Here is a 27,288-nt window from a genome sequence, read left to right on the forward strand (position 1 = left end):
CACACACACACACACATTTCCTATGCCAAACAAGTTCTCTTAATTTTCCAAGTAAAAAATAACTCTTCCATGTCACACATCACAACTGACCAAGCACTGCCAATCCAAGTTCAAGGTCAGACTAGACCTCTTAAGGAAGATAAGGCTGTGAAGGGATCTGCCTCTATTAACTGAGGTCAGTCTAAGGGGCCCTTAGGCCTTGATCCTGTGCTTAAGAAATTGATACAAGGTCCTAGGCAGCAGCCAAGAAGATTCTGGCCCTAAGAGGCCTCTGCTTGGGTTGTCTGGGATCAAAACCATGTCTCTCCTTTGGGGCTGTGTAATATTTTTTCTTAAGGTAGAACAGACACGTTTATCATCTCCTAAAAAGTCTTGTTTGCATAGTATTCCTGATGCTTTGCATCAAATGTGTTCATCAAACAGACGTCACTCTACCAGCATGTGAAATGTCTTAGGCATTGAATGTTTTGTTGTTTTACTTTCTGTGATTCAAAGAAGACAATCTGGAAACAGTATTAATTTCTAAGTTGAGGATATACCTAACACAAGGGTAAATAAGTAGCCTCAGGTTAAATGTGTCTTTCTGGGGCAGACATGGCCTCTGGGAGCCATGGAAAGTTCTGAAGGGAGGGATGAGCTGCAGTCTTGAAGGCATGCAGACCAGAGGTGAAAAGCAGTTGAAGCAGTGGACAGAAGTGTGTGCTGCTGTGTTCAGTCCTGGGCTGAGCTACAGGAAACCCACATTTATCCGGGAGGGAAGTTGTTGCTAGGCAACTGGGAGAATGTGGATTTGAAGCATGTTTCTCGCAACCTGACAGTTGTTAAGCATCAAATGAAAAGGGAGGAAGCCGGCTTCAGTGGAGAGGGAACAACCAGGAGGGGACACCCTGAGCGCTAGGAAATGCGTCATCAGTGGAGAATTCAGACTCAATCACTGGGGGGTTGGGGGACATGCCAAACTGTCTCTACCAGGAGGTCACAGAGACACACAGTCTCCCAGAATGAGAAGGAACTGAGAGTCTCAACTAGAGGGTGGGCTCTCGGGTATGTGAACAGACAAGTTATGGGACTCTCTTTGGCTCAACAGAAACTAGGTCTTTTTCTGTCTGTCCCAGTATCTGCGGTTAATGAAAGCAAAACTGAGCTTGGAATCTAGGGGCAGCCAAAAGGTCACTCCATGAGACAGACCCTCTCCTGGTCTGGGGGGGGTCTGAAGAAGGAGAAATGGGGAGCAAAGGGCCTCTCAAAAGAGGCTATGTTCTTGCTTTCATAAGAGCAAAATGCTTTTTGTTCAAAGTGTTTTTCCATCTCTTCTCTAATGTGAATTTCATTACTATTCCATGAGCTATGTAGGACAAGTCTTATTTTCTTGATTTTACACACGTGAGGCTAAGATTTCCTTTAAATGGCAGCAAGTTAGGAGCCAACATAGAGCCAGGGCCCAGTCTCTCAGACACTAAGAGACGCCTGTATGCCCCAGCAGCTGCCCAGGCCTGCGGTCCTCACGCCATTGGATCCTGTACTCAGGGGCAGGGAGGATGCTGAAGGGGGCAGGGAGGATGCTGATTACTTCATAAACAAAGTTAAAGAAGAATCTGTGTATACTGAGACCTCTTAGTAAAGGATGCATACTAGAGGTAGGTAGAAAAACATTTTATGTAAAGGCTATTAACCTGGGGTCTGGCTTCAGCTGCTCCATGAGCCCCATCCTGTGTGTCTGCGTGAACTGGGGTTTCTTTAGGGAACAGGTCTAGAGCTGTAGTCAGATTCTTCAAGGTAATCCTAATCCATAAGAAAGGTTAAGAGCTACTGTTCTGTAGAGATAAAACTTATCGGAAGCCAAAACCCTTCTTAAAACCAACTGACCCTGGAGAGAACCTGACGCCTCACACATTGGGGCACACATTGGAGGCGCCCAGTGCGTATTTACTGAACAAAGGCCAGGACCCCAGGACTCATTATCCTCAATGGCAGCCTTCCCAGGGGCCTGCTGTTGTCTTAAGTGACTTCAGTTTTGACCTCTCAGTATTTCTTTCTTTGTAAATCCATAAAAGCAACATCTGATGTGTCATGAAAATAAGCCCTGGCCTACTGCCTGCCTAGAGCTGAAAAGACATCAAGGCAAGCAAGTGACAATCGAGCCAGTAGGTTCAATGTGCACGAAGGGGCCTCTCTTTTATTTCATTTTTATTTCTTCTTTGTTGAAATCTGTTCACCCAGAGGATATTCTGATTGTAATAGGTACAGATTTTTGTAGATGCAGGCAGAAAAAAGACTAACGCTATGAATCAAATATACTTCCTGTGACTTGAATATTTTCATAAAACCCCAAAACAACAACAACAAAAAAAACCTTCCTGACTTAGTTTTGTTTCCTCCCAACAGCCCTGCTGTTCCCCGGTACTGGCACTCGGGCATCACTCCTTTCTCTTCTCCCCTCCCAAAACCCTCACGGAGAAGTGGGAGAAATTGGAAAGAAAGAGGAAGTCATGAAGTCACATCATTAGTGGGATCTCACTGTGAAATCCTGTAGATGTGGGGGCTTTCCCAGACACTTGATGCAGCAGTATCCATCCGAAAATTGAAATGCATATTTGAAATTTAACAAACTGCAACGAATGACCCAGGAGAGCAGCAACTGGCGGCTCTCACTGGGCAGGGGGCGGTCCACCCATGCCTCTCCCCAGTGACTCAGGAATTCAGGGAGCAGAGCCGAGAACTAAACAGGACATTGATAGGCGCATGTAGTCGGAACCCCAAGATTGGGCCCTTTTCTTCCTGGAACTCAATGTCCAGCCACTCCGTAGTCAAAGAGACATGGATAAAATGCAATCAGAAAGTAAAAACGGCAACAGAGCAGTGCTTGGGGGACAGAAAAGAAAGCTGAATCATGCCACACTGGAAGCATTTTCAAAGGAAAACCGTGAACCCAAATGCGGAGGAGGCTGACTTTTCTCTATCAACAGGCATTTAGGAGGGGGGAAGGGAGGGAGACTCAGACTTCCCAGCAGCATGGCAGGTCTTGGCACCCGCCTCGGTTCCCCTGCCGAACTTCCACAAATAAACATTCAAAGCAGAAGGGACAGATTTGCTTCTCAGCAAGATTTCAAAGCTGTGCACCAGAGTTGGAGAGAAAACAGGAAGGATGGTAGGGGGAAGAGGGGGAGGAGGAGAGGAGGAGGAGGAGGAGGAGGGGCATGCATGCCTTGGGCCAAATCAGATGGGAAGCGTCCCAACCTCTCACCCGAAACTGACACACCATTTTTTATGAGGTGCGAAACATTTCAGGTAGTGCTGGCACTAATAATACCTTGGGCCCAGGTCTGAGCTTCTGGGTTTCAAGCTGGGGGCGTTAAGCCTGCAAAGGCCGCAGGTGAAGACAAACTCCTTCAGGCGAAACCGAGAGTGGCTATTAATAAATTTCCATGGAGAAAATTCAGTCATTTGGCTCTTGTTTCTCTCCCAGACCACCTAGGTTAATCTGCGTGTGTGCACTTGCAAGTGAGCGTGTGCGATAGTGTGCAAATGAGTGCGTGAGTGTACGCGTGGGGATGGGTGGGATGGTGTGGGAGGGATGTAGTAAGGCCATGGGTACTACCTTTGGATTGTTTGAAGATGACAACACTCACTTCTGATCTCCAAGGAACCCAGAGAAAACACAGCTGGTCTCAGTTGGTGCTAACCCCAGCGCCCCCTCTCCGATTCTTTGGGCTCCACAGGTTCCCACGTCTCGGAGGTTGCACCCACACCCCCAGCTCCTTACTTAAAGTGGGCAGGTGCCGTTACAGTGGTTTAGTGAGATTTTCTCTCCTTCTTTGTTAATGAGAACTCATTTGGCATTTAATAAAACCTTATTTATACACTGGCCTACGTGCGTATGAGAAAGCCCAGAACAGAAGGCCCAGCATTCCTGCACTGCAGCTAAGAATGGCTGCGCGCCAAACAGCTGCAATAACAGCCGCGTCCCAGCGGAGCCCCTTTCCCGGCCCCGGAGCAGCCCCTGCCTGCCTGATGCTCCTCCCAGAGGGTCGGAGGGTCTGCCCTGAGCCTTTCTGGGCCTGCCTCAGGCTTGTTTTTCTAAAAACCCAATTAGAATGGGCCCAGGAGCAACAAAGGCAAAGTCCCATTTTAATGCCTGCAATTTCTTTCAGGTTCCTTTTTTTTTTTTTGTAAATTTTTGTTTTTAGTGTAATCCATTTGTCAAATGGAAAAGCACATTTTAAAGGCACCAGAAGACTACATATGTCCTGCATCGGTTGGATCTTTCCCCAACCAGACTGAAGTAGGAGTGAGAGGAGAGCAGGTAGAGGCGGTGCTCTGAGGTTAACTGAGGCCGGCTCCCCACAGGGCTTTCTCCTCTGGGCAGTCTCCCGGTCCACTGCAGGCTCTGTCGTTCACCAGCTTTGTTAACAGAACAGGAGAGAGAAAGCATCTCCACACCACGGTGGTCTCATGAGTGATCAAATGAAAGTTCCTTGGACCCTCAGAGGTGTGTGGGGTACTATTATTATGCGTGGTCTATAGAGATTGAGGTTGTAAATCAAACTCTTAAGTTCTAGGTCAGTGATTCTCAGTCTTGGCTGGACATTGGACTTATCTGGGAAGGTTTTTAACACAGTGAAGTCAAGGCTGCACCCTAGGCCAGCTGACTCAGAGTCTCTGGGAGTGGGGGCCAGGCATTTGTAGGACACATTGAATCACTGGGGAAGCTTTTAAAAAACTGCTGCTGGTGGGGGGGTGGGGGGGGCAGCAAATGCTGCTGGTGTTGGCCCTTGCTAGGCTGCACTGCTGTGAAATGTCCTGTTCGCTTGTCTCTGGTCTGGCTGTGAGTTCACTGAGGGTGGAAGGTTCACATCTGGAGCCTTGGCCTCAGCACAATGCCCAGCCCCTCACAGGTGCCCGACGCAGGTTTGAGTGCCTGCACACAGAAACAGAGAAAGCAAGCCCCCAGGACCCATCTGAGGTCTGCAAGGGCGACAGGTCAAGGTAGCCCAGGGTTTCTCAATGCTAGCATTTGCCAAGGCAGTGTGTGAAGGCGTAAGGAAAGACTTTCTGGTATTTCTTGTCTGATAAAGAAACATTTAGAAGCCAGTGTCCTGAGTTTTGGTTCTAGTCTCTGATGGAAAGTTTTACCCAGGTGCCCATTTACCCTGCTATCTTTGGCATTGACATCCCAGAGTTAGTGGTCATGTCCAGGGAGGTAAATTTACCTATATTGATGGCTAAGGTACTTCAAGAAGAGAAGAATGACCCTGTTCCCTTCACGGTGACAAGAGGATTGCATGAACCTGGGTGCCCGGGCCCTGCCTGCAAAGCCCAGGTGCACAGACATTGCTCATTCTGCCCGTTCTGCAGAGCATGAGGGCCCTGGACGCCTGAGAGGGAGCCTCTGGCGGCTCTGCAAACACCAGCACTGGACTCCTGGCTGTGCTGGTATTCAGCTGCCTGGAATAAGGGACCTTTGTTGTCTCACTCTTCTGTCTGATTCTGAAAACAAGTCAAGGAGCGTGTCTAAAATCAGGCTCTTTTTGAAACTTTGAATAGAGACATTTGGACTACATGGCTTTTTATTCTTCCTATAGTGTGGTGAGCCAAGAAACCTTTTCTGGGGTCCTGGGCTCTCACTGATGGTGACATCCCTAGGTTCTGACCCTTCATACTCACTCTGGGGCCCCACCCTGACGAGCTGCAAAAATTGTAGAGTAACTTTCCATGGAAAGTCACACATTGAAAGGCATTAAGAGTGGATTCTGCCAGAAACTGAGGGGCCTTATTTTATGTTGCTTCATTTTTAAAAGCCTTCAGCTTGCTTTTTAAGATGAGCTGAGAGTGGGTTTCCTGGGACTTGAGAGAGCAGTCATAAAACAGACAAAACACAGTTCCTCAATCAAGTTCTTAGTGACTGACATTCCCTAAAACACAGTTCTAGAAATTAAAAGGTAGGCAAAAAAAAAAAAAAAAAACCATAATTCCATGCTAGAAATATTACACATGCCACTTTCTCTGAAGGATTCTAATTTTGAGTGTTTCTGAAAGTGTGGCCTGCAGTGATCTTCATCAGAATCGCCAAAGTAATAGGATAGATTCTGGGCCCGGCCTGGTTCTTCTGAATCACAGTGACTGGGGGTGGGGATTTAGAACTTGCATCTTTTACCAACTTCTCTGATGGTTTTTATGCACTTTGCAGTATGAAAACCTCTGCTCTACACCTCCTTTATCTCATTCCTTTTCATCTTATCCTACTAGCAAAGGAGGAGGTATTTTCAGGTCCCAAGCAGTCTGTCTGGGATGCAGTTCTAGAGCAAAGGGTTGAGCTAGATCAGGGCTTTCCAAATTTTTGAGACTATGAAACTTTCTCTGTCATTTTTTCTCTCTAGAAACACCAACCATTGAGGTTGAGACCAGTTCCAGAGGAAGAAGCAAGGGGCCTTCATTTATTAAAATTTATGAAATGTTTTGCATATACTTTTTCTTATATGATTCCTACCACTCTATAAAGTGTTATATTTGTTTTATAGATGAGTACTGGGACCAGAAAAAGTTCAATATCTTACCACGATCACTTGGCTAGGAAATAGCAGGTCAGGGAGTCAAACCAGGCCTCCTCCTTCCTTTACCACTCTGCTAGAGGAGGTGAAGGGGACTCTCCCCACATAGAGTGGACAGAAACATGCCACAGCCACATACCTAGTGGTGAATCTCATAGTGACTTCTGGGTCCCTGGGCCACTGTTTTAGAAATACTATCAGTTGTGATTTTTTGAGTCCTGGGAGCCTGGAGCTTTTGCAAGGATTGTCCGGAACACCAGGCTCACGCCCTCCCCAAGGTCAATTCGTCAGGCTCTGCTGCCCCAAGAATCACCTTGCAATTGGTGAGCAGCCAGACCCCTCCCTTACCACACGGAAGAGCTTGAAGAAGTCCACGTTGGCATACAGAGTGTCTTCTATCCACTGTAGGGTGCCCTGGGAAAGGGAGCACAGGGCATAGCGCACAGTCTGTGCCCCGCGTCGCTGGCTAAAGATGATGAAGCGCTCCAGGAGGGCCTCGCTGCAGGCGATGTCCTTCAGCGCCAGGTCCGGTACTCCATGAGCAAACTGCAGGGAGAAGAGGCAACACTAGAAACTGCCCTGTGGTAGGAAAGACACCCAGGTCCTAACCCACAGAACCTGGGAATACCTTATGTTACATGGCAATGGCAATTAAGATCGCAGATGAGATTAAAGCCACTAATTAGCTGATTTTAAAATAAGGAGAATATTTTGGCTTTTCTAGGTGGCCCCTGTGTAATCACAAGGGTCCCTTAAGTGTGGAAGAGGGAGGCAGAAGAAACAGAGTCATGTGATGTGAGAAAGACTTGATGCGCCCCCACTGGCCTTGGGATGGAAGGAGACCACTAGCCAACGATTGTAGAGTGTCTCTGGAGGCTGAAGGAGGCAGGAAAGTGGATTTTTCTCTAGAACACCCTAGTAAGGAATGCAGTCCTGCTGACCCCCTAACTTTCAGACTTGTGACCTCCAGAACCGTAAGATAATGCATCTGTGTTGTTTGAAGTCACTAAGTTTGTGGTCATTTGTTACAGCAGCAACAGGAAACCAATATGATCCTGATACCTCACCTTATCAGAGGGCCATTTACAATTCAAGGGATCCCCTTCTTACAGCATGATGTGACAGTACCATCAAGGCTTCCTCCCTGAAGGTGGGGTTGAGGAGTAGCTAGAACAAATTTGCTTTTGGATTTAGCAAACAAAAGTACCAGATGCCCAGTCGAATTTGAATTTCAGATAAATGAATAATCTTTAGTACAAATATGTCCCAAATAGGGTCCAAATAGAACATAATTATTCAAAAAAATTACTTGTTGTTTATCTGAAATTCGAATTTAACTAGACACTCTGCATCTATTTTGTCTGGAGACCCTAAGCCCTGCATAGCGTACATTCTGCAACTCCTGGGGGAGCTCAAGGATAGTGGTTCTTGAAGTACAACCCTCATGATGGCCTCTCAAGGATCAGGTGGCAGGGGAGAGGCCCGGACCTTGGCCAGGGACCCGTGGCCACCCAGCACCTTAACTGGCTCCTGGAGTCCTGGACTCCCATAGCAGTGGAAGACCCTGAGTACCATGGGCAAATTCGTGAGATTCCCGGGGCACCACAGTCTCCCATGACTTCTAACAACACGGCTCTCTGGGCTGGAGGGCAGAACAGGCCTGAGCTCTGCTACCACCTACACTGCCCAGACTATACATGGCAGCCTGGTTCCCACACGAGGCACAGGTCACAGCTGACCAGGAGTCAGTGTGGACCCTTTCAATCTCAGGGACCCATAAAACAGTGAAACCAGAGCACTGAAGGGGGCGTGTGAAGAATAGCTACTAAAAGCAGCTAGTATTTACTGAGTGTTTACTATGTGTCAGGCACCCTCCCAAGTGTTCACATATATTATTTCTTTTAACTTCAACCGCCATAGGTGGTAGGCACTTTTGCTATTTCCATTTTACAAATGAGGAAATGAGAGGTACAGAGTGGTTAATTAACTTGCCTGAAGTCACATAGCTAAGTGTGTGGCCTTGTGAGATTTGAACCCAGAGCTTAACCATCACCTGTTAGCTCGCCAGTGAGTAGGGAAGAGGGAGAAGGCAGGACAAAGAAGGGTAGGTTTATAAATTATTTCACTGAGGAGGCAACATCTGAGCTGGGCCTTGAAGCATGTCCAGTTTACTGGGTTGGGGTGAGCCAGAGAACTGAGCCCCTGTCATCTTCTAATTCCCTAGATGGAGAGAGGGGATGGTGAGCTGTGCTCAGACCCCAGGTAGAAAGGACCAGGAGGGGTATCCAGTCCTGATGGTAAAGGACACAAATCCACGTTCAATGAGCGTGAGCAACAATACAGAGGTGAGCTCCCATGTTGGACAGCGCCCAGAGAGAATGTTGCCATGGTGATGGACAGTTCTGGGAACAGTGCTGATAAGGAGCCCCAGAGCTGGATGGAGGTGGAGATACAGATCAGGAGCTAGAAGACAGGTGAGCCCACGAGGCAAAGCATCCTGGGAAGTGGGCAGAGAGGGCCCGGTCGGCTGGAACGTGCCTCTGCGAAGTGCAGATGGCTCAGGGTTTGCTAATCAGCAGAGCATCAGCTCATCAGAGCCAGCAACACGAAATAAAGGCACAACCTGGTGACCCCGGCCCCTGTTCTCCCACATGAAAGGCCTCGGCACTGATGCCAGAAGCACAGCGCTAGAGATCCAAATGTCATGTTAGTAAGGAACTGGAAAGAAATTTCCCCGAAATTCCTGTCCTTATCTTCATCTCCCTTTTATTACCAACTGGAAGTCATCACAGGCATTGTCAGGACTTGAGTTTTACGAGCTGAAGAGAAAGCAAAGGGGAAAATGAGCAATCTGTGCCGAGAGCACCCCCTCTGTGGGGGTGGGAGAGGAAGCTAAACAGGGCCTGGCAGGAGCCGCACCACCCCAGGGCCTGGGCACTGCAGGCGCCAAGCTCACCCTGCCTCCAGGCTGACCCTGGGTTCCCCTTGTCTAGTTTCGGTGAAAACCTCAGGGTCTGAGAAGCCAGAAAAGCAGGTATGGGCTCCTTCACTGTGCAGGGAAACAGTGTAAGAACCTGCTTCCAGGAGCGGGTGCTGACCAGGTGGGGTGGGGTCCCTCACTCCTCTGGACTCAGACAGCACCCTGTGCAGACCTTGATCTCAGGGTTGACACAGGCTCTGAAGTTGTGTTTACGTCTCGTTCTCTCCTGGAGTCTGGAGGAAGACCAGACCCAGCCAGGAGGGAGTCGGGGGGGGGGGGGGTATCTGGTATATCAGCTGCTGCAGATCTTGCATTCTTGCTATGTTCATCACACCAAAGAAGCTGGGCGGGGAGCCCAGAAGGCCCAGAGGACAGCTGCAGCTCTCACACCTGAGCCTGCAGAATCACCTGGAGGGCTTGTGAAGCACAGATTGCTGGGCCTTATCCCAGGGCTTTGGACCCAGTTCGCCTGGAGTGGGGCCTGAGAATTTGCATTCCTAACAAGCTCCGAGGCATTGCTGATGCTGCTGGTCTCTGGGCTTTGAGAGCCCCTGGACTGGAGTAAGAAACACTGGATTAGGATTGAGAGGACCTGGATTCCATCTGGCTCTGACAATTTCTAGCCCTGTAACTGTGCACAAATCACCCCAGCACTAGACACCCAAGCCTCCTTCTCTGTTGACCCATCTCAGGATTGTTGTGAGGAGTAAAGGAGCTAAGGGATGTGCAAGTCATGAATTAGTGGTAAGAACGCTCTACATAAATAGAGGAGATTATTTAAAGGGGTAAGATAAATTGGGGGTGTATACACAGGTCAGAAATGTGCCAGGGGATAGAAGAAGGAGTTTGCCTGGTGTTGAGAAGGAAGTGGTCCAGGAAAGCAGAGGTGGGCTCTTCTGCAGCGTCTCAGGTTCTGTAGCCCCGGGATGCCACCGCAGCACTTGCCAGCACTGTGCTGGCAGCTTCCCAGCCCGGAACGCTCCTCTCACTGTGTGGCTGACAGACAACTCTGCTCAAATACCACCTCATTAGGAAGGCCTTCCTGAGCATCCCCCTTAAACCTGCCCTTGTGGCCCTCTCTAACCCCCGACTCTACTGGATTTTCCTTGCAGCAGCCATCATAGCCAGGAGTCACACAGCAGAGTCTCTGCTTGCCTGAGCGTTGCCTGTGGTCCCACTGGAATGGAAGTTCCTCGGCCTGGGGTTTTGCCTGTCTGGTTCACACTGTGCTCTAATACCTACAACTGTCCCTAAATATTTGAGTAATAAATGAATAGACTCCTGTTTCCTCATCTATAAAGAGGAGGTTGTACCCCATGATCTCTAAGTTTCCTTCCAGTTATAAAAACCTGAGATGTTTTAAAGTTGCTAGGATGTGTGCAGCTTTGAGTACTATGATGAAAATGATCACGATCTCAAGTGATCCCCCGGTTTTTTTCTAAATACAAGGCATTAAGTGATGGATTCTGAATGTGAACACAAGGAAGAAAAAAGAATAAAGTCAACATGTTTCTTGCCTTTCTCAGGCTGGGTGCTTCCCCCCTCCCCTCCAGGGACCACCAGCCAGTGACATCCACCTACCTGCTCTGGACGGACTTGAGAGCTGATCAGAAGGTGGACCACTGAGTCAGACAGGCCAATGTTTTTAATGAGAAATAGTGTCAGTGTTTCTTCGTCTTTCAAGATATCCCTTATCCGTATTCCTCTTCCTACATATGAATAAGAGAAAGAACAGGGTATTGAAGGGGAAATGGGTCAAAAAAGGGAAAACAGCTAGAATTGATTGGGAACACTTCTAACTCAACTCTCAGAGGAAGACTCTGTTCTTGGGGTCTCTGGGAGGCCCTAGAGGTGAGGCTCTTGCCAGTGGGCTGCCCCCAACACAGTCATAACACTGACTGCTGAAGCAGCTGGGCCCAATTTAGTAAGAAGGTGGAAAAAGTTAGCCAGGGCTGGGTGGGGGTATCAGATGCTTTGTGGGGTTGGTCTAGGACAGTGCTTCTCATTGAGGTGGGTCTGGGGAGCTGGAACAGGGGAATTTCATCCTCCTGGGAATATTTGGCAAGATCTAAAGACATTTCTGGGTGTCACAACTGGGGAGATGCTGGTGGGTAGAGGCCAGGGGTACTGCTAAACATCCTGCAAGGCCCAGGACACTCCTCCCTCCCCCACACAAAGGGTTATCTGGCCCCAAGTGTCAGTAATGCTGAGGTTGAGAAGCCCTGGTCTAGGATTGGAGGAGACATGTGCTTTTCCCACACTGCAGTGGTCACAGGGTAGAGGACGCTTCTGGGTGTTTCTATCATCTCAGCTGGGGCTGAGATGCTCAGGGCACTGACATGGACTAAGAGAAATGAGCTGGGGCCATTAAGGGCAGGAAAAGCTCCATGTAGAAAGAGGAGAGCCAGGCACACGCCTGGGCTCCCTCCAGCTCCTCTCAACACCTGTGGGAAGCAGGGTTTCTTTATAAGGAGGCATAAAGAACACCTAACAGTTAAGGTGACCTTGGGGCAAGTGACTGAGCCTGTCCCTGTGTCTGCACTTTCCACATCTCCCTCATAGAATTGTTGACTCGGGGTAAGGAATGTGAAGTGCTTAGCTCCCAGGCCTCAAAACAGAGAGCACTCAATAAATGCTTGTTATGATTGAATTAATATTCTTACCCTTCCTGGGAGATTCACACAAGCACCCTCCTCCTCGGCTGGCTTCCAGGGCCAATTTAGTAAGAAGGTGGAAAAAGTTAGCCAGAGCTGGGTGGGGGTGTCAGATGCTTTGTGGGGTTGGTCTAGGACAGTGCTTCTCATTGAGGTGGGTCTGGGGAGCTGGAACAGGGGAATTTCATCCTCCTAGGAATATCTGGCAAGATCTAAAGACATTTCTGGGTGTCACAGCTGGGGAGGTGCTGGTGGATAGAGGCCAGGGATGCTGCTAAACATCCTGCCTCAACCCCACTAGTGCTATAGCTCATGAGGCTCTGGCCAGAGAAGAGCCTTATGGGCCTGGATGTCTATGAAGGGACTTCAACATGAAGGGAAAGCACTAGAGTGCGTGAAAATGCCAATCTCTTCACCCCGAGTTCTTCAGGGGCATGGGTGACTGTTTATCTCCCAGTTCTTCTCTAACTAACTTTAACCATCACGTGTCCCCATTCTTTCCTGGTCCCAATTCCACAGCGTCCCATCCTCTCCCTCTTCAAATTCTCCCCTCCCCAAGTGGCCAAGAGGCCTGCCCCTGTGTGCTGGACAGCCACCCTTCTCATCCCCAGGTTGTGCCTTTTCCTGAACAGCACCATATCTGGATTCATGTTGCAGCTACTTTCCTCTGGAAGGGTCTAGGGCCAACCCCACAGGCCTGTCCATGCAGCTAGGGCAGGAGAAGCCAGTCCTGAAGTTTGACCACACAGTGGCACAGTGGCCTCTCTCACAGTAATGGGCGCCCTGAGAGTTGTGCCCACTGTCACTCCCCTTTGCATAGGAAAGATTTGAGGACTTTGGGGAAAGCTGGACACACAGCCCCAAGGGAGGAGGAGGGCTCTGAGGGGAGCTGCTCCCTTTTATTCTAGTCTTCCCTCCTTTTCAAAAACATAAATCCGGCTGTCTTCCAAACCCAGCCCTCCTGCTTTTCCTCCTGTCCCTGGGTGCCAGCTCCACTCTTCTTTTCCCAGTTACCCCTTCATATACAGCCTTGTACACTCTCACTCCACCAACACCATCCCCAACACACACACGCACACACATGCACGCACAACATGCACACACACACGCATGCACACACACATGCATGCACACGCACGCACACACGCATGCACACACATGCACGTGCACACACACGCACACACATGCATGCACATGCAGACACACACACATGGGAGATCTCTTGAGAGTTGGGGGCTATGGCTCCTGCTTTTATTATACTCCTCATTGTACCTAGCAATGCTGAGTGCACAGATGCAGGCCCTTGAAGTCACCTCTCTCTGACACCCAGCATTAAAGACTGACATCAAATCAGAGTCTCAATAAATGTCTGTTGAATGACATAAGGCATTCATTAAAAACTGTTGTCTTGACCCGAGAGTCAGGACTCCATTTGACTGTTTATCTCTTTGTTATTCTTTAACTCACTCACCTGACCTTACATACAAATATCTTGCTGGGGAGAAGGGGCAAAACAAGAAAAGCTGGGAGCGATGTTGCCCAGGCTTGGCACGCCAGACCACCCAGGTGACAGGGCTGCTGTGGCTCTGGGGGGAAGGGGGAGCGTGCTGGCTCCTGGTACACCTGAGGAGGGCGGGGGCCCAGGCGAAGAGGAGGTCGATACCAGACAGAAGCTTCCCTACACTCCTGAGGGAGAAATGTGAACTGGGAGCCTGAGGAAAGAAAAATAAATTTTGTTTAAAATGTGGTTCTTCTTGTTCCCTTCCCTGGGAAGATTAGAGGCTGGGGGGTGGGGACTGCTGAGGCCCCAGGAGCTGAGGGTGGGGGTGGGAGGGAAGCCAGGAGAATGTAGGAGGCTCCCGGGAAGAAGGTGTTTTAAAGATGATTGAGAGACCGCAGAGCTTGCTTTGAGGGAGAGGGAAGGGGGCTCCATGCCTGGTCTTTTATCATTAATCCTCCCTGCTTAGAATGCAGTACTACAGGTTTGCCATGAAAGAAAACCTCTGCCTGGGTCAACCAGTGGCATGCCTTTCCAGGTGGCTGTGCAGAAGCACACCCAGCACCAGCCCTGCCACCCCCACCCGCTTGCTTTCCAAGGTGGGCTCTTCCACAGCACTGGCCTGATGAGTCCGTGCTCACAGTGAGCAGCGCCCCGGTGAATCTCGACAGACTGAAACAGTCTTTGTTCCTGACAGTGCCCTTCAGGCCCTGGCCTGGGATTTCCTCAGAGACCGTGTCCCTTACTTGGGGATGGACCCCTGTCCCCTCTCACAGCCTCTAAGGCCAGGGATGTTGCAGAGCCTCCATTCCCACGGCGCCGTGGCCAGCCTTTCCTGAGCCCTTGTCCCCAGATTTGCTCCGTTAGGGACTTCTCAAACCTGAAGCCTGCAGAAGGAACCGCCTGCATACCAACTCAAAATCAGTCCTGCTCTGGGGTTAAGAAATAGTGATTTTGGTTCTCATATCCACATTGTAAAAGTCACAGAGAAACTGTGGTTTGAAATTACTTCCTTCACACTTCCTCCCAGCAGGACTCAATCTGATGATCAGACACTTAAGTGAAATGTCTGCCTCATCATCGAACCCACTAGGTGCATGAGGTATGTCATCCCGCCAGGAGCTGGACAGCCCACGACTGCATCTGTTTGTGTAAATTAGGAAAAAAAAACAGCTGGTTGGTGCATGGGGGAAGGGGGGTTTCTTACTATTAAAATGGTAATTGTACTCATACCATATAAGGTTCTTCAAACTTGGGCTCACTAAAATAAACTTTTCTATCCAGGGCAGCAAAGAATGGAGTGTTTATAATGCAGTTTGTAGAAGTGACTACATAAAGTCTATGCTTTACTAGTTTGAAACAATGAGAACGTAATGGAGCATCTTGATGCACCAATCTGGTCATACGCCTGTCTTTTCTCACTCGGATAGGGAGAGAAGGCTTCAGAAGGTGCCTGGATGGGAGGAGGATCAGATTCTCCTTGGAGAAGTTTCTCCTATTGACTCTCCTGTGCTCCTGAATCTCCTACTTCCCTCCACCAGGCCGCGCATGCGCTGTGGTCATTTTCTGCTCACTTATCTCTCACCTTCTGCCCTGTGAGCCCTCTGAGGGCTGGCATTCGCCTGACTCATCTCTCCACCCCCAGAGACCAGCCCAGTGCCTGACTCACAGGAGGCACCGAAAGTTGGCTGAGTGTTGAAGGAGCTGCACGCAGGCAGAGGAAGGTGCCTCCAGGGCTGAGTTCAACCATTCTCCCACATTTCTTGTTTGGAACCTGCAGCAGAAACTGTTGTATCGATACAGCCTCTCCCACTCCCCTGGTAGACCACTTGGTGACCCCTTTCTCATCCCTGTCAACCTCTAAGATCATCCTTAGAGTCAACCCCCTCATCCCAGCAGCATACATCTCCCAGAAGCCCCTAAAGGCCGCCTTCGCAGCCTCTGAGCCCCGTTCCCTCAGCAATCTCCCCCCCGACTAGCAGCCTTTTCTCAGAGGGCACCCTCCACCCACAAGGCTGGAGTAACCTCTGGATTTCCGGGGGGGGGCTTTACTTCCTCACGACCTCTCATTTTCTCTGCTCTCGCGAGTGGGCTCCAGTGGCCATTTCCAGTCCCTCTAGCCATCCGCAGAGGAGCCTACTACACACGTGACAGCACACAACACCCACTCACATTTTGTAAAGGCACACTGGAGTTGTTACTCTCAGGCTGTTTCTTGTTCTTTCCCTGGGGAGGGGAGACACAGGAGAGGGAGCCCATTCATCCTTCCTCTTCGCTCTTCCTGACTCCCGGTGGCTCCCACCCTGGTGCCCAGCTCCTGCCATCTTCCTGCACAACCATGGTGTCCACGTGGGGCCAACACCTTCACCTCCCATTTCCTCCTTGCCCTCACCAGGCACCTGCACCTCCGCTCCACTTCACTCTGGCCACATCTAGGGGCCAGTCATCACCCACCCTGCCTTCGAAATCCTGAATTCACGTATTTCACTTTCTGACCACGGCCATCAACTCTTTTATCTTGTTCATTTTCTCAATCACTTAAACAGGGTCATCACACCCATTGAAACTTCTATTCCCTTGCCTCTTCATTTCTCCCAGTCCATTTCAGTACCTCTGCCTTCTCATCCTTCCTCGTGCAGCCTGGACGTGATGCCTGTAGTCCAGTGCCTGCCTTCTGCCCCCTGCCTGTTGACCTTCCGTAGTGCCTCCCTACACACCTCCAGCCCCGTATCACCCACTCTCCACTTGCACTGCCTCAGTGCCTGGATGGTAAATATTACTGGGAGAAATAGTACAATTATGCATATTTATATCATGATGACATATGATCTCCAACCTCCCTGGCTCCTTAATGATAGTTGGCCTTGCTTCTTCATGTTCCCGGTTAGCGCTGTCTCTAGAACTCTGTGAGAGTTGCTCCATACCTTTACCAAACTCTGCAAACTCCTCTTCCCCTGCTTCTAGTCCTTGACCTAGCCTCATACTTCCCATAGCACCATCTGTCTTAGCATTCTTTCTATTTCTAGACTTAACTGGATGAGACCTTTCCTGCCTTCCTTCCCAACTTCCTACCGTCCAGGCTTCTGTGGAGGAAGAGGCATCTTCATCAAGGTGATGCTCAAGCCGCCTCCAGACCCCATCCCTTCCTGCCTCCACTAGTATCTTTTTCACCAAATCTCCCTGTTCTTTCCCATATCTTCAGTCTCTCCATGGGTGAGGCAAGTGATGCTGGAGAGCACTGGAGTCCCGCTTACCTGCAATTCTCTCCGGGTGAGTCCGGAGGGTGTCCATGAATTGGGACAAGATGTGGAGCTCTGTCCAAATACGGCCAAGGTGCTGGCTCTCAGGTGCATTCATGAGGAGTTCTTGAAAATCTCGATATACCCTTGCCAAGCTGTAAGGACAAAGCCTCATTAATAAGGAAATAGCTGTTATTCTTATAATAGAAATAATATCTCATGCTATTTTTAAAGATACCATGTGCCTGACCTAGCTACTACATTGAGTATCCTTATAATACTGCCAAGGTAGGAGAAAGAGGTAATTTTACTTCCTTGTACATATAGGCTAACTGACAGCGATATCTCACTATCTGTTCAGTCTCCCAGTTTTGTCAGGGCCTGGTCACCTCTCAGTCCCATGCTCTGTGTGTCTCTTGCCCAGAGAAGCCTTAAACAGGGTGACATTGGTAGATATCACTGGAGGTTTTTTCCAGTTTTTACCCAGATCTCTGAGACCTGTCCTTCTACCCATTCACATGGGTAGGCTCTGACAGCCATGCTTCATCCACAAGGACCTCCCCGCACACACACACAGGCACACACACACATGCACGCCTCTGCCAAGGCTGATGGGACAGGGAGAATAAACCTGTATCAACTCGATTTGTTCCCAGGGATTTGGATGGTGTTCAGACATGGCTTTCTGATTGCCCAGGCCGAGGTGCTGTGAACTGCATGAACGGTGGCAGCCCAGTGCATTGAGGAACAGGGGAGACTGGTCCATGGAGAGAGGTGAATGGAGTAGATACAGAGGCCAGGCCTTGCAGGCCCAGATGGAAGAGAGTTGAGGAAGCAGCTCCTGACAGCTCTCCAGGTCTTGGCCTGCCCCTCCTGAGCCCTGCCTTGCTGCCCTTGGCTCTGTGAGAAGGTCTAGTATCCAAATCATACACTTCCTTTGGGGGTTTAAGATTGCTTGAATGGGTTTCCGTAACTTGCAAGCAAAAGAACCTTGAATAAGCCAGTATTTCAACCATAATGTGTGTGTGAAACATGAAACCCAACTTTCTGGGTTCAAATGCCAAATACAACTAGAGTCTGGAGCCCCCTTCTCCAACTCCCATCCCTCAGTTTTCACCAATAACATCTATAGACACTGCTAGGGCCATTCCCGCCAAAGCTCCATGCAGCCTCCACTGAGCTGTCTCCAGGCCTCCCTGATCCCACATGTGACCCCATACGATCTCTCCGGATAGGCAGGTGTTTCTTAAGCTGAAAGTGCGGTTGTAAACTAAAACTGCAAGGCAGTGCTTGCAGCAATATGAGTCCTACTAAATGCCATTTCCTTGACTTTGCTAGGAAGACAGATGTTTCCTCTTCTATCATCCTGTAATCTGGGGGTCAGCAAACATAAAAATTACAGACTTACAGATCATACAGCCTCTGTCACAACTACTCAGCTCTGCCATCGCAGGGCACGCACAGCCGTAGTTTGTTCGCAGTAGGGAAGGCTGCCTCCAGTCATTAGGTTGATCTATCAAACCCTTTTTCCTTTTTAGTCTAAAAGTGGGCTTCTCCTGGAAGAATCATACTGAGCTCCTCCAAGGAAAAAACTAAAGTAACCAGGTATCTCCGTTTCCACCTAGCCTGGCGTTTATACAGGTAGGGTAAAGCCTGCTCCCCGACAGGCCCTTGCTGGTGGCCTTCAGGTGTGGGCTGCCCAAGATGCTGCTCAAGGTCAGCACAGCGGGTGAGGGATGGCCCTGTCCCCACCCTAGGCCTCTGTCTCTAGGATAGGTTCCCATGATGGTCTGCCAATGCTCTGAAAGGGAATTCTGAAGACAGACCTTCTTCCTGTGGGATTCGACTTGAGTTTTGACCCTAGACCAGAGGCTATTAACCTGGCATCCACAGTTCCCTGAAATCAGATGTGCAGTGTAATGTTTGGTATCTGGCGATTTTTCTTGGGAGAGGGGTCATTGGTTTTCATCAGTTTTTCAGAATGGGCTGCAGGCCCACAGTGAAGAGCCACTGCACCAGAGCCATATTCCAAGATCTCACCACTCCAGGGGGCCGATGGCAATTACGACAGAAGATTTGGAAATTGTCTTTTTCTCCCAGGAAGTAAACTTCACTTTGTAAACCTGACTTCATTTATCTTCTCAATGCTCCCTGACATTTTTCCTAGCCCTTAGATGTCCAAGAAAGCTTTTAAAGGAAGAGAGATCTGTCCAGGTTGATCAGCGTGAGGGAACTGAGATTTTCTCCTACAATGATTCACTCCACCCAAGCAGGTCAGTGACCAGAAGGCAGTGGACATATCTCTGCAGTGGGCTGCCGTCAGACTCCAGGTCACATTTTGGGGATATAAGGACCAAGAAATTGTGTGCACGTGGCCTTAGCTTGGAGATTTCTCCCCAAGTGCCCTGATAGTTAACAGAATGTTCCAGAGAGGAAACCTCCTCTGCTTCTAAGAGGTTAGGGGCTCGGCAAGCCACAAGAACACTCTTCCAGTGCTCCATGCTCTGTGCACGCATGTGTGCATTTCAGCACATGAAGGAGTGTGCAACTTCCTCCCCCGCATGGTGGAGATCTCAAGACTTACATGGAGTTGTTATAGTTTGACACAATTCCAGGAGATTCTCCTGGGGTGGGGTTTTGAAAGCAGGGATTGTTCACATTGCAGAAGATCCCCTGGAGCCATGGCAGCATTCCTGCTGAGGGCATCGCCTTGTTAGGAAAATGGCCTTTAAAACAGAAAATGAGGACAAGATGGGATTAGTCATGGAGCCCAAGCAGGATGCAGACCTAGGAGTTGGCTTTTTTGGGATGGAACCCGGGCCCCTCTGATATCCTCCTTCATTCTCAGCATTTAAGAAGCAGGAGCATCTCATGTGTGCCAGGCCCTGTGCTGGGTGCTAGAGACATGGCTTCTTCTCTCAAGCTCCCGGTATAGTGGGGAGACAGACAGTTGTTGTAATAGGCATGGGTGGAAATGTGAAGGGGAAGCAAGGGGGGACACATCATTTTGTGCTGAGAGGGACATAGGAGTGTTAGTTCAAGAAGCCTCCACGCAGCTGCTGCTGCTGCTTGAGTATAGGCTCATCTACTCCTTCAGCCACGGTGAACTGAGCACCTACCCCCAAGCATGTAGTAGGGCTGCAGGATATGGGCTCCTTGGGGAGAGGTAAAGAAGGAAGAGTCTGATGGATAGGAGGCTGATTCAGAACTGGGGCCTGAAACTCATGAACGAGAGGGTGAAGATCAAGAATAGAGGACTGGGCAGCTTTGCATAATGCTTTAGGCTTCCACATTAGCCGCATAGAGGGCCAGAAACCAGGTGAAGAATTTCCCACAGGTGCAGAGTGTAACAGAGGCTCTCACTAGGTTCCTTTCAGGTCTGCAGACACCTCAGGGGTCCAAGAAATAAAATTTTTCTTCAGTACAATTGTATAGCATCCCTTTTCCTCATTTTTCTCTGGCACCATGTATAACATATCCTCTATACTGATTTCTGAAATATTTTAGAGAACTCATCTACAAATCTCTTCTCTTTAAAACGAGAGAGTTTAGGTATAAAAAATAAAAAACGAAACAAACAGAAATAAGTGCACAGTCTCTTAGTAACTACACACAAGTATTTGCTTAGAATGTGTAGGATTAAAACATGAAAATTTGGGCTGGACAAGGTGGCTCATGCCTGTAATCCCAGCGCTTTAGGACGCTGAGGTGGGAGGATCACTTGAGGCCAGGAGTTCAAGACCAGCCTGGGCAATGTAGTGACTCTGTCTCTACAAAAAACAAAAAGATTAGCTGGGAGCGGTGGCTCATGCCTATAATCCCAGCACTTTGGAAGCCGAGGCAGGAGGATCACTTGAGCCCAAGAGAGAGAAGTTTCAGTGTGCCATGGTCCCAACACTGTACTCCAGCCTAGGCAACAGAATGAGACCCTGTCTCTAAACATTTTTTTTAAAATTATAATTTGTGTAACATTGATACATCTGTCATATGCATCATAGACGTGAAATGATGATAAGCGGATCAGATCCCCACACCCCCACCCCAAGACCTTTCTAGACAAAAGGCCCAGACCAATATCTCTCCAGGGCTTGCCCAAGCTACCCTGCTATGCTTACATTCATGTTGGCTATAGAGCGGGTTGGCGTTCCTCAACCAGATCAAGACCAGAAATAAAGATAAAGGCCACACGAGTTCGACCACAAAGCGAATCTGGAAAAACAAAACAAAAAGAGAGAAAGTTCAGCGGTGCTAAGAGATTATAGAAAACATAACCAGAGCAAACACACCCATCCTCACAGCCCATGTGAGAAGTAGGACTTTGGTTGTAGTGTATTTACCTAAACAGTTTCCTTCTTTTACCCCCTCCCCACCATACAACCTCTACCTTGTTTTATTATATCAACCAGATTTTGTGTCCATCTGGGTTCTACTCTGCCTCTGTTTTAGAAAACTGCATTAGCATGAGACTTTCATAAAGGATCATCAAGATCCTCTGCTTCAGTGCATTTTAGCTGTCACTGTCACTATGCACATGAATGCAGATTTGGGTTTAGTATGGCCCCACCAGAGCTTGCATTTCTCATATGCTCCCAGGTAATGCTTATCTAACAGGTAGCAAAGATTTCTCTGTCACCACTCACTCTGCAGATAAAGGAAGAGGCTCAGAGGAGGCAGGTGACCTGTGCAGTGTCACATCAACAGTGGCAGCATCAGAACCAAAATCCAGCCTCCTGTTTCTGGGGCCAATGTCCTTTTCTGCCCTCCCCATTACCTTGCCCTTGCAAATGTGGTCATTTAATGAATGAATGAATGAATGAGTGAATAAATGACTGTGATCCATAGCAAAGCCAACAAAAATCAGGCCTACCAACATGTTTCCTTCAACAGTTTCTATTGCTTAAAGAAGCAAAGCAGGGCACACGGCCATGGGTTTTTACATTGGAAGAGGCTGCTAATGTCAACATATGGTTGAAAGTTGGTATTTAAATTTTGGTTCCATTTGGAGCTTAAAGACTCTTGACTCCAGAAGCAGATCCAGTGGCTGTGGCAGTCCACACCCTGTGGCATTGCACTTGGGGGTGGGGGTTGGAGATGTGGAATTAGGAGAGGAAGAGGGAGAGGGACAGGTGAATTGGAGAGTAGAATAGTTCTATGCAACCCTTACTCCAGGGACCTTAGGAAGGAAACACATAAGATCTGAAGGAGATCTGAAGCAGCTGGCCAGGAATAGCAAGTTTAATAGATCAGCTAGGGGCTATTCACATGGTCTTTCATGTAACCCTTTGTTGTTTTCCTCTCAAAGAAATGTAAATAAGGCTCTCAGCAAAATAAAAGACACCATAGCAGAGGCTCAATACATGCTCCTTTCCTGCTAGTAAGAACAAACCATGTTCTGCTTTTTAAAAAACAGTCTGCTGGCAACCAGATTATAAGAAACTAAAAAATAAATTGATGGGGTAAAATGATGGTGCATTGAAGAAAGAAAAAGCAAAAACTATTTGGGGGTAGGTGGTGATTATGTAGCTGTAACTTTTTACAAGATGTTTTGCTCAAAATATGTATAGGGAGGATGTGTTGGAGGAAGCGCATGCACACGCACACAATATGGGAAGAAAAGTATAGATCCATGAGGCACTTTTTTTTTTTTTCTTTTTGAGACGGAGTCTCACTCTGTCACCCAGGCTGGAGTACAGTGGTGCGATCTTGGCTCACCGCAAGCTCTGCCTCCCGGATTCATGCCATTCTCCAGCCTCAGCCTCCTGAGTAGCTGGGACTACAGGTGTCCGCCACCACGCCTGGCTGATTTTTTACTTTTTTTTGGTATTTTTAGTAAAGACGGGGGGTTTCACCTTGTTAGCCAGGATAGTCTCGATCTCCTGACCTTGTGATCTACCCGCCTCGGCCTCCCAAAGTGCTGGGATTACAGGCGTGAGTCACCGGGCCTGGCCTTTTTTTGTTTTTTTTTGAGACAGAGTCTGGCTCTGTTGCCCAGGCTGGAGTGCAGTGACGAGATCTTGGCTCACTGCAACCTCTGCCTCCTGGGTTCATGCCATTCTCCTGCCTCAGCCTCCTGAGTAGCTTGGACTACAGGTGCCCACCACCACGCCCAGCTAATTTTTTTGTGTTTTTAGTAGAGATGGGTTTTCACCGTGTTAGCCAGGATGGTCTCAATCTCCTGACCTCGTGATCTGCCCGGTTCGGCCTCCAAAGTGCTGGGATTACAGGCATGAGCCACTGTGCCTGGCCCTGGACTTCCCCTTCTTAACACACAACACACTTCAGGGTCATCACTCCTCCAAGTAAGTGAAGCCCTCAAGGGCAGTAAGCTTCCTGAGGGCAGGAACCTCATCTGTCATTGTCACTACTGTGATTCCAGGACCCCACATGGGGCAGGACTCATAATAGGTCCCCAATAAATATCCATGGAATGAGTGAGCCTTTGTCAAGACTGGTCTAGGAGGCTTCTCCACCAAAGCTTTTGGTGACACAGGGCTCCGATCACCAACAGTCTGTAGATTTAAGAAACAGCCTCCCCCAGGGGCATATACCTTGGTGTCTTGCCTTCCATTCTGGATCTTTCCGTCAGTGGGTAGGGCTGGGAAACAAGTTCGGCAAGATAGCAACATTGAGTGATAGGAGCAAATGATGAAACCTGGAAGTTGTTCCCGGTGTCTTCACCAAAGAAATGAGACATCCAGTTCAAATCCAACACATTTGACTCCTTTAGACAACTGCTTGCAATATTGGCTTTCTACCAAGTAGACTGGCTGTCTTCCATGCGGCAACATCTATCTGGGAGTGGTCTGGTTTGTTAAACACTGATGCTGATTTGGGAGTTAGTGGGAAGATCTGGGTTAACAACCACTTTGGGGCTTGCTTAACCTCTGAGTCTCAGTTTTCTCCTCTCTGAAATGGGACTACTCATTTTTCCTACAGTGTACACTCAGGCTTAAGAGAAGGTTACTCTGAGGTCAAGTAACTGGGGTTACTATCCAGCCTGTTCCATCTTAGCTATGGGACCTTGGGCAACTCACTCAACTCCTCCGTGTCACACGGTCTCATCTGTGAAATGGATGTGATACCAGGACCTATCTCCCAGAGCAGTCGTGAGGATGAAATGAGATACCTGTGTTAAACACGAAAGTACAATATGGCATGAGGTAACACTCTATTTTAATAAACGTGAGCCTTTTGTTATTGCCTCACAGGGTTGTCACAAGACCACAGGGATGTTGCAACGGCAGAAGAGTAAGCAGACAGAATTAAGATTATCTGCAACTTTGTAGGCCTGCCCTCCACTTAGTTCGTCTCCCTCCTTTTTGGATTCAGAACTGCCCAGTTGCTGGAACCACGGGGTTTCCTAAGAAACCAGCCACACACCGTCCTCTGCTCCATATATAAAGAGGAGGGCTATGCACCAGGGAGGGGACCAGCCAGCTTGGCCTGCCTGTCCCATGGGTAAAATTTCCAAACCAAGCTAGTGCATTGTCATCCTCCCTTGCAAGGATTGTCATGCACACTCCTGGCATCCACCCACTCCCTCACTCACTCATTCTTGTATTTTTGAAGAATGTGGTCTCCACAAGGCACAGTGACTTAAAGGCCTCCTCTCAGGAGTAGGGGCAGGATCAGCACCTCCTTTCTTCCTTCCTTCTTTGTCTGGCCGTGGGACTGATCCTACCTCACCTGTGCCCTCTTCTCATCCTTGAATTAGGCTGTTGTTTTCTGCCTATAGTCCCCATCCCTCAAATCATCACCCCTGTTGATTAGGTCATCACTTCTCATGTGGCTGCGTGCTGAAAACATGCCGGGATCTCAGGTCATGCCCCAGATCAACTACCTCAGAATCTTGGGGCATGGGACATCAGGGTTCTTCTTTTTAACACTTCTCAGGTAGTTCCAATGTGCAGCCAAGGCTGAGAACCACTGGTCTAGGTAATGGTTGGTTGGTAATCTTTAAAAAATATTTGTTGAGAGGTCACTGTTGTTCTAACTCTGTGAGAGTGTGTTTGTTTTTTTTTGGCAGGGGGTGGGGGCAGGTGCTGCATTTCACATGCCACACCCTGGTCAAAGACCACCAACCATTCTTTTCCTAGTCTGACAGGTCTGGTCTTCGCAACAGCCTCTTCTGCCCGCTTCCAAAATCATGCTCAGCACCCCCACCCCAGAGCGGCATCCTTGTCCTTGACGCTTAACTGCGCACAGGCATACCCCAGGGAGAAATTCCACAGTATAATTAAAAACATGTTTTCTCAGCAGCTCAGACTCCCCCCTACCTTGCCCTTTATACATGTCTATAACTTTAATTAAGCCCAGCCAAGGCCCAGAAGGGCTGGTGGAAAATTCCTTTTCCCAAACTGGTATTTCCTTCTTTCTTTCTTTTTCTTTTATTTCTTTTCTTTTCCTCTTTCTTTCTCTTTCTTTCTTTCTTTCTTTCTTTCTTTCTTTCTTTCTTTCTTTCTTTCTTTCTTTCTTTCTTTCTCTTTCCTTTCTTTCCTTTCTCTCTCTCTCTCTCTCTCCCTCTTACCTCCCCTCCTCTCTTTACCATTCAGTCGACATGGGGAGGAGGGTTTCTGGCAAGGGCACAGTTGTGCTTGTTGTTTTAAAACTGAGCCTGTTACATTTTCCTCCTTCCTGCTCTGTTTTCAATTTAACAGAAGGCAGCCAAGGCCTAAAATGAGCCCCATGATTTTTCTTTCTGCACCAAGAACCAGGACAGGATTCCTAGCCTGGACAAACATGACCCAGAGCCTGGGTACAATGGAGTTGGTGCCCAGCCTCTCCGTACTTGCCACATTCTGGGCCTGATGTTGGGCCCCGGACAAAGGCCACAGCTGTCCCCAGGTGCTCAGGGGTGTGGTGTCCAAAAAATGACTAGCGCCCCACATTCATGAGTCCTCAGGCCTCCCCCAGATATCCGTCCTCACCCAGAAGCTGGGATGAAGGGATGACACCAAGAGACCCACCTAGTGATCTTCACAAACCCTCCCTGATGCAGCGCCCGGTCCACAGCCAACACAGGCGGATGTGTATTTGTCTTGCGCAGTGGAGAGAGCTCTCGTTGTTGGGAGTGCACGTTATCAGGATGAGCTCCTTGGGAAGTCTTCTCTCATCCTCTCCAGCCCCGGTGCCTCCTCTGAGCTCCCAGACCTACTCCTCACTCCCACCTGTGTTTCCGTCTGCTCCACGGTTCCCACGTTGTGCTGCATAGTAATTATACACGGGAGCCGCTCCTGCCTGGCTCTGAACTCCATGAAGGCGGTGGCTGTGTCTAGCTCATGTTGGTATAGGGCAAACACGCATCCCAGTTTGCCAGGTCCAGTGTTAGTTTACATTTATTGTCCCAGTGCAATTATTAATAGTACTCCCTTTCACTTTCAAAACTGCCCTGATTAGATGATAAATTATGTGGCCACTGTGTCTTAGTGATATCAGTGACCAGACTATTGGATGGATCTTGATCTGTGGGGGTCAGTGTGGTGTAACGGCCATGCCTGCCTGTCCTGGGTCACGCAGCATGGGTGTGAATCCCAGGTCCAACACCACCAATTACTAATCCTTCTCTGGGGCTCACTGACCTCATCAGTACCGTGGGGATAACAGAGAGGCCTCTCTCGTGGAGATGTTGGGAGGGTTCAGGGAGGTGATGCACTTACTACAGTGCCAGACACTTAGTAACACTTGACAAACGTTAACAGAGGAAGAAAAAAAAGGAGGGAGGAAAGCAGAGATCTGAAGATTTTCATCTTATGTCCTTAGGGATTGGGAGCTGAGGAATGAGGAAATTTGGTATCTGTTTTTACTCTTGCTCTGCCTACAGGAGGCATGGAGGTTTGAGGGAAAACCTGGGAGCTGAATTATGGGCTGGGTGGTTGTACTTTTCTTAGAGGGACCATCTTCTAGGGGCAGAAGTTTCCAGAAGAACCGAAAGCTTAGGAAGGAGCCACAGATCCCTCTCAGAGTTACTGAAACTGTGGGGTGTGCCTCTGTCTTACCCAGACATCCTGGAAGCTCCTGGAATGTGGTAGCAGGTAGGGAGCCATTGGGAGGCATGCCAGACAGAAATCTCAATTTCCAGGCCATTGGGACGGCATCCAGTGAACGCCAGCCCAGACCAGGCCCAGCCCTGGGAGGTGGCCTGGCCAAGGCCCTCAGCCTGAGTGGCTGTATCTCCCTGGGAGCACACTGCAGAGAAGGCAGAGTCCCTGAGCAGGAGCCTCCCACACCAGGGAAAGGCCAGATTGAGAGGGAGGGCACCAGACCATTCTGAAAACAGGGTTAGGGCCGGGCGCGGTGGCTCAAGCCTGTAATCCCAGCACTTTGGGAGGCCGAGGCGGGCGGATCACGAGGTCAGGAGATTGAGACCATC

General features: G+C 49.0%; 1 protein-coding gene across 1 annotated transcript in view; it reads right to left on the minus strand.

Moving 5' to 3' along the window:
• Positions 1 to 27,288, minus strand: part of ABCA4 (ATP-binding cassette, sub-family A (ABC1), member 4) — a 134,789-nt gene that overhangs the window by 104,600 nt on the left and 2,901 nt on the right. The window contains exons 2-6 of the mRNA XM_011940010.1: positions 21,035 to 21,128; positions 19,504 to 19,645; positions 16,935 to 17,074; positions 11,110 to 11,237; positions 6,897 to 7,094 (exon numbers count right to left, since the gene is read on the minus strand). Of these exons, the coding sequence (XP_011795400.1) occupies positions 6,897 to 7,094; positions 11,110 to 11,237; positions 16,935 to 17,074; positions 19,504 to 19,645; positions 21,035 to 21,128 (702 nt within the window). The remainder of the gene's footprint in view (positions 1 to 6,896; positions 7,095 to 11,109; positions 11,238 to 16,934; positions 17,075 to 19,503; positions 19,646 to 21,034; positions 21,129 to 27,288) is intronic.

This window comes from Colobus angolensis, unplaced genomic scaffold (genome assembly GCF_000951035.1).
Source record: "Colobus angolensis palliatus isolate OR3802 unplaced genomic scaffold, Cang.pa_1.0 Scaffold186, whole genome shotgun sequence".
Lineage (NCBI taxonomy): Eukaryota > Metazoa > Chordata > Mammalia > Primates > Cercopithecidae > Colobus > Colobus angolensis.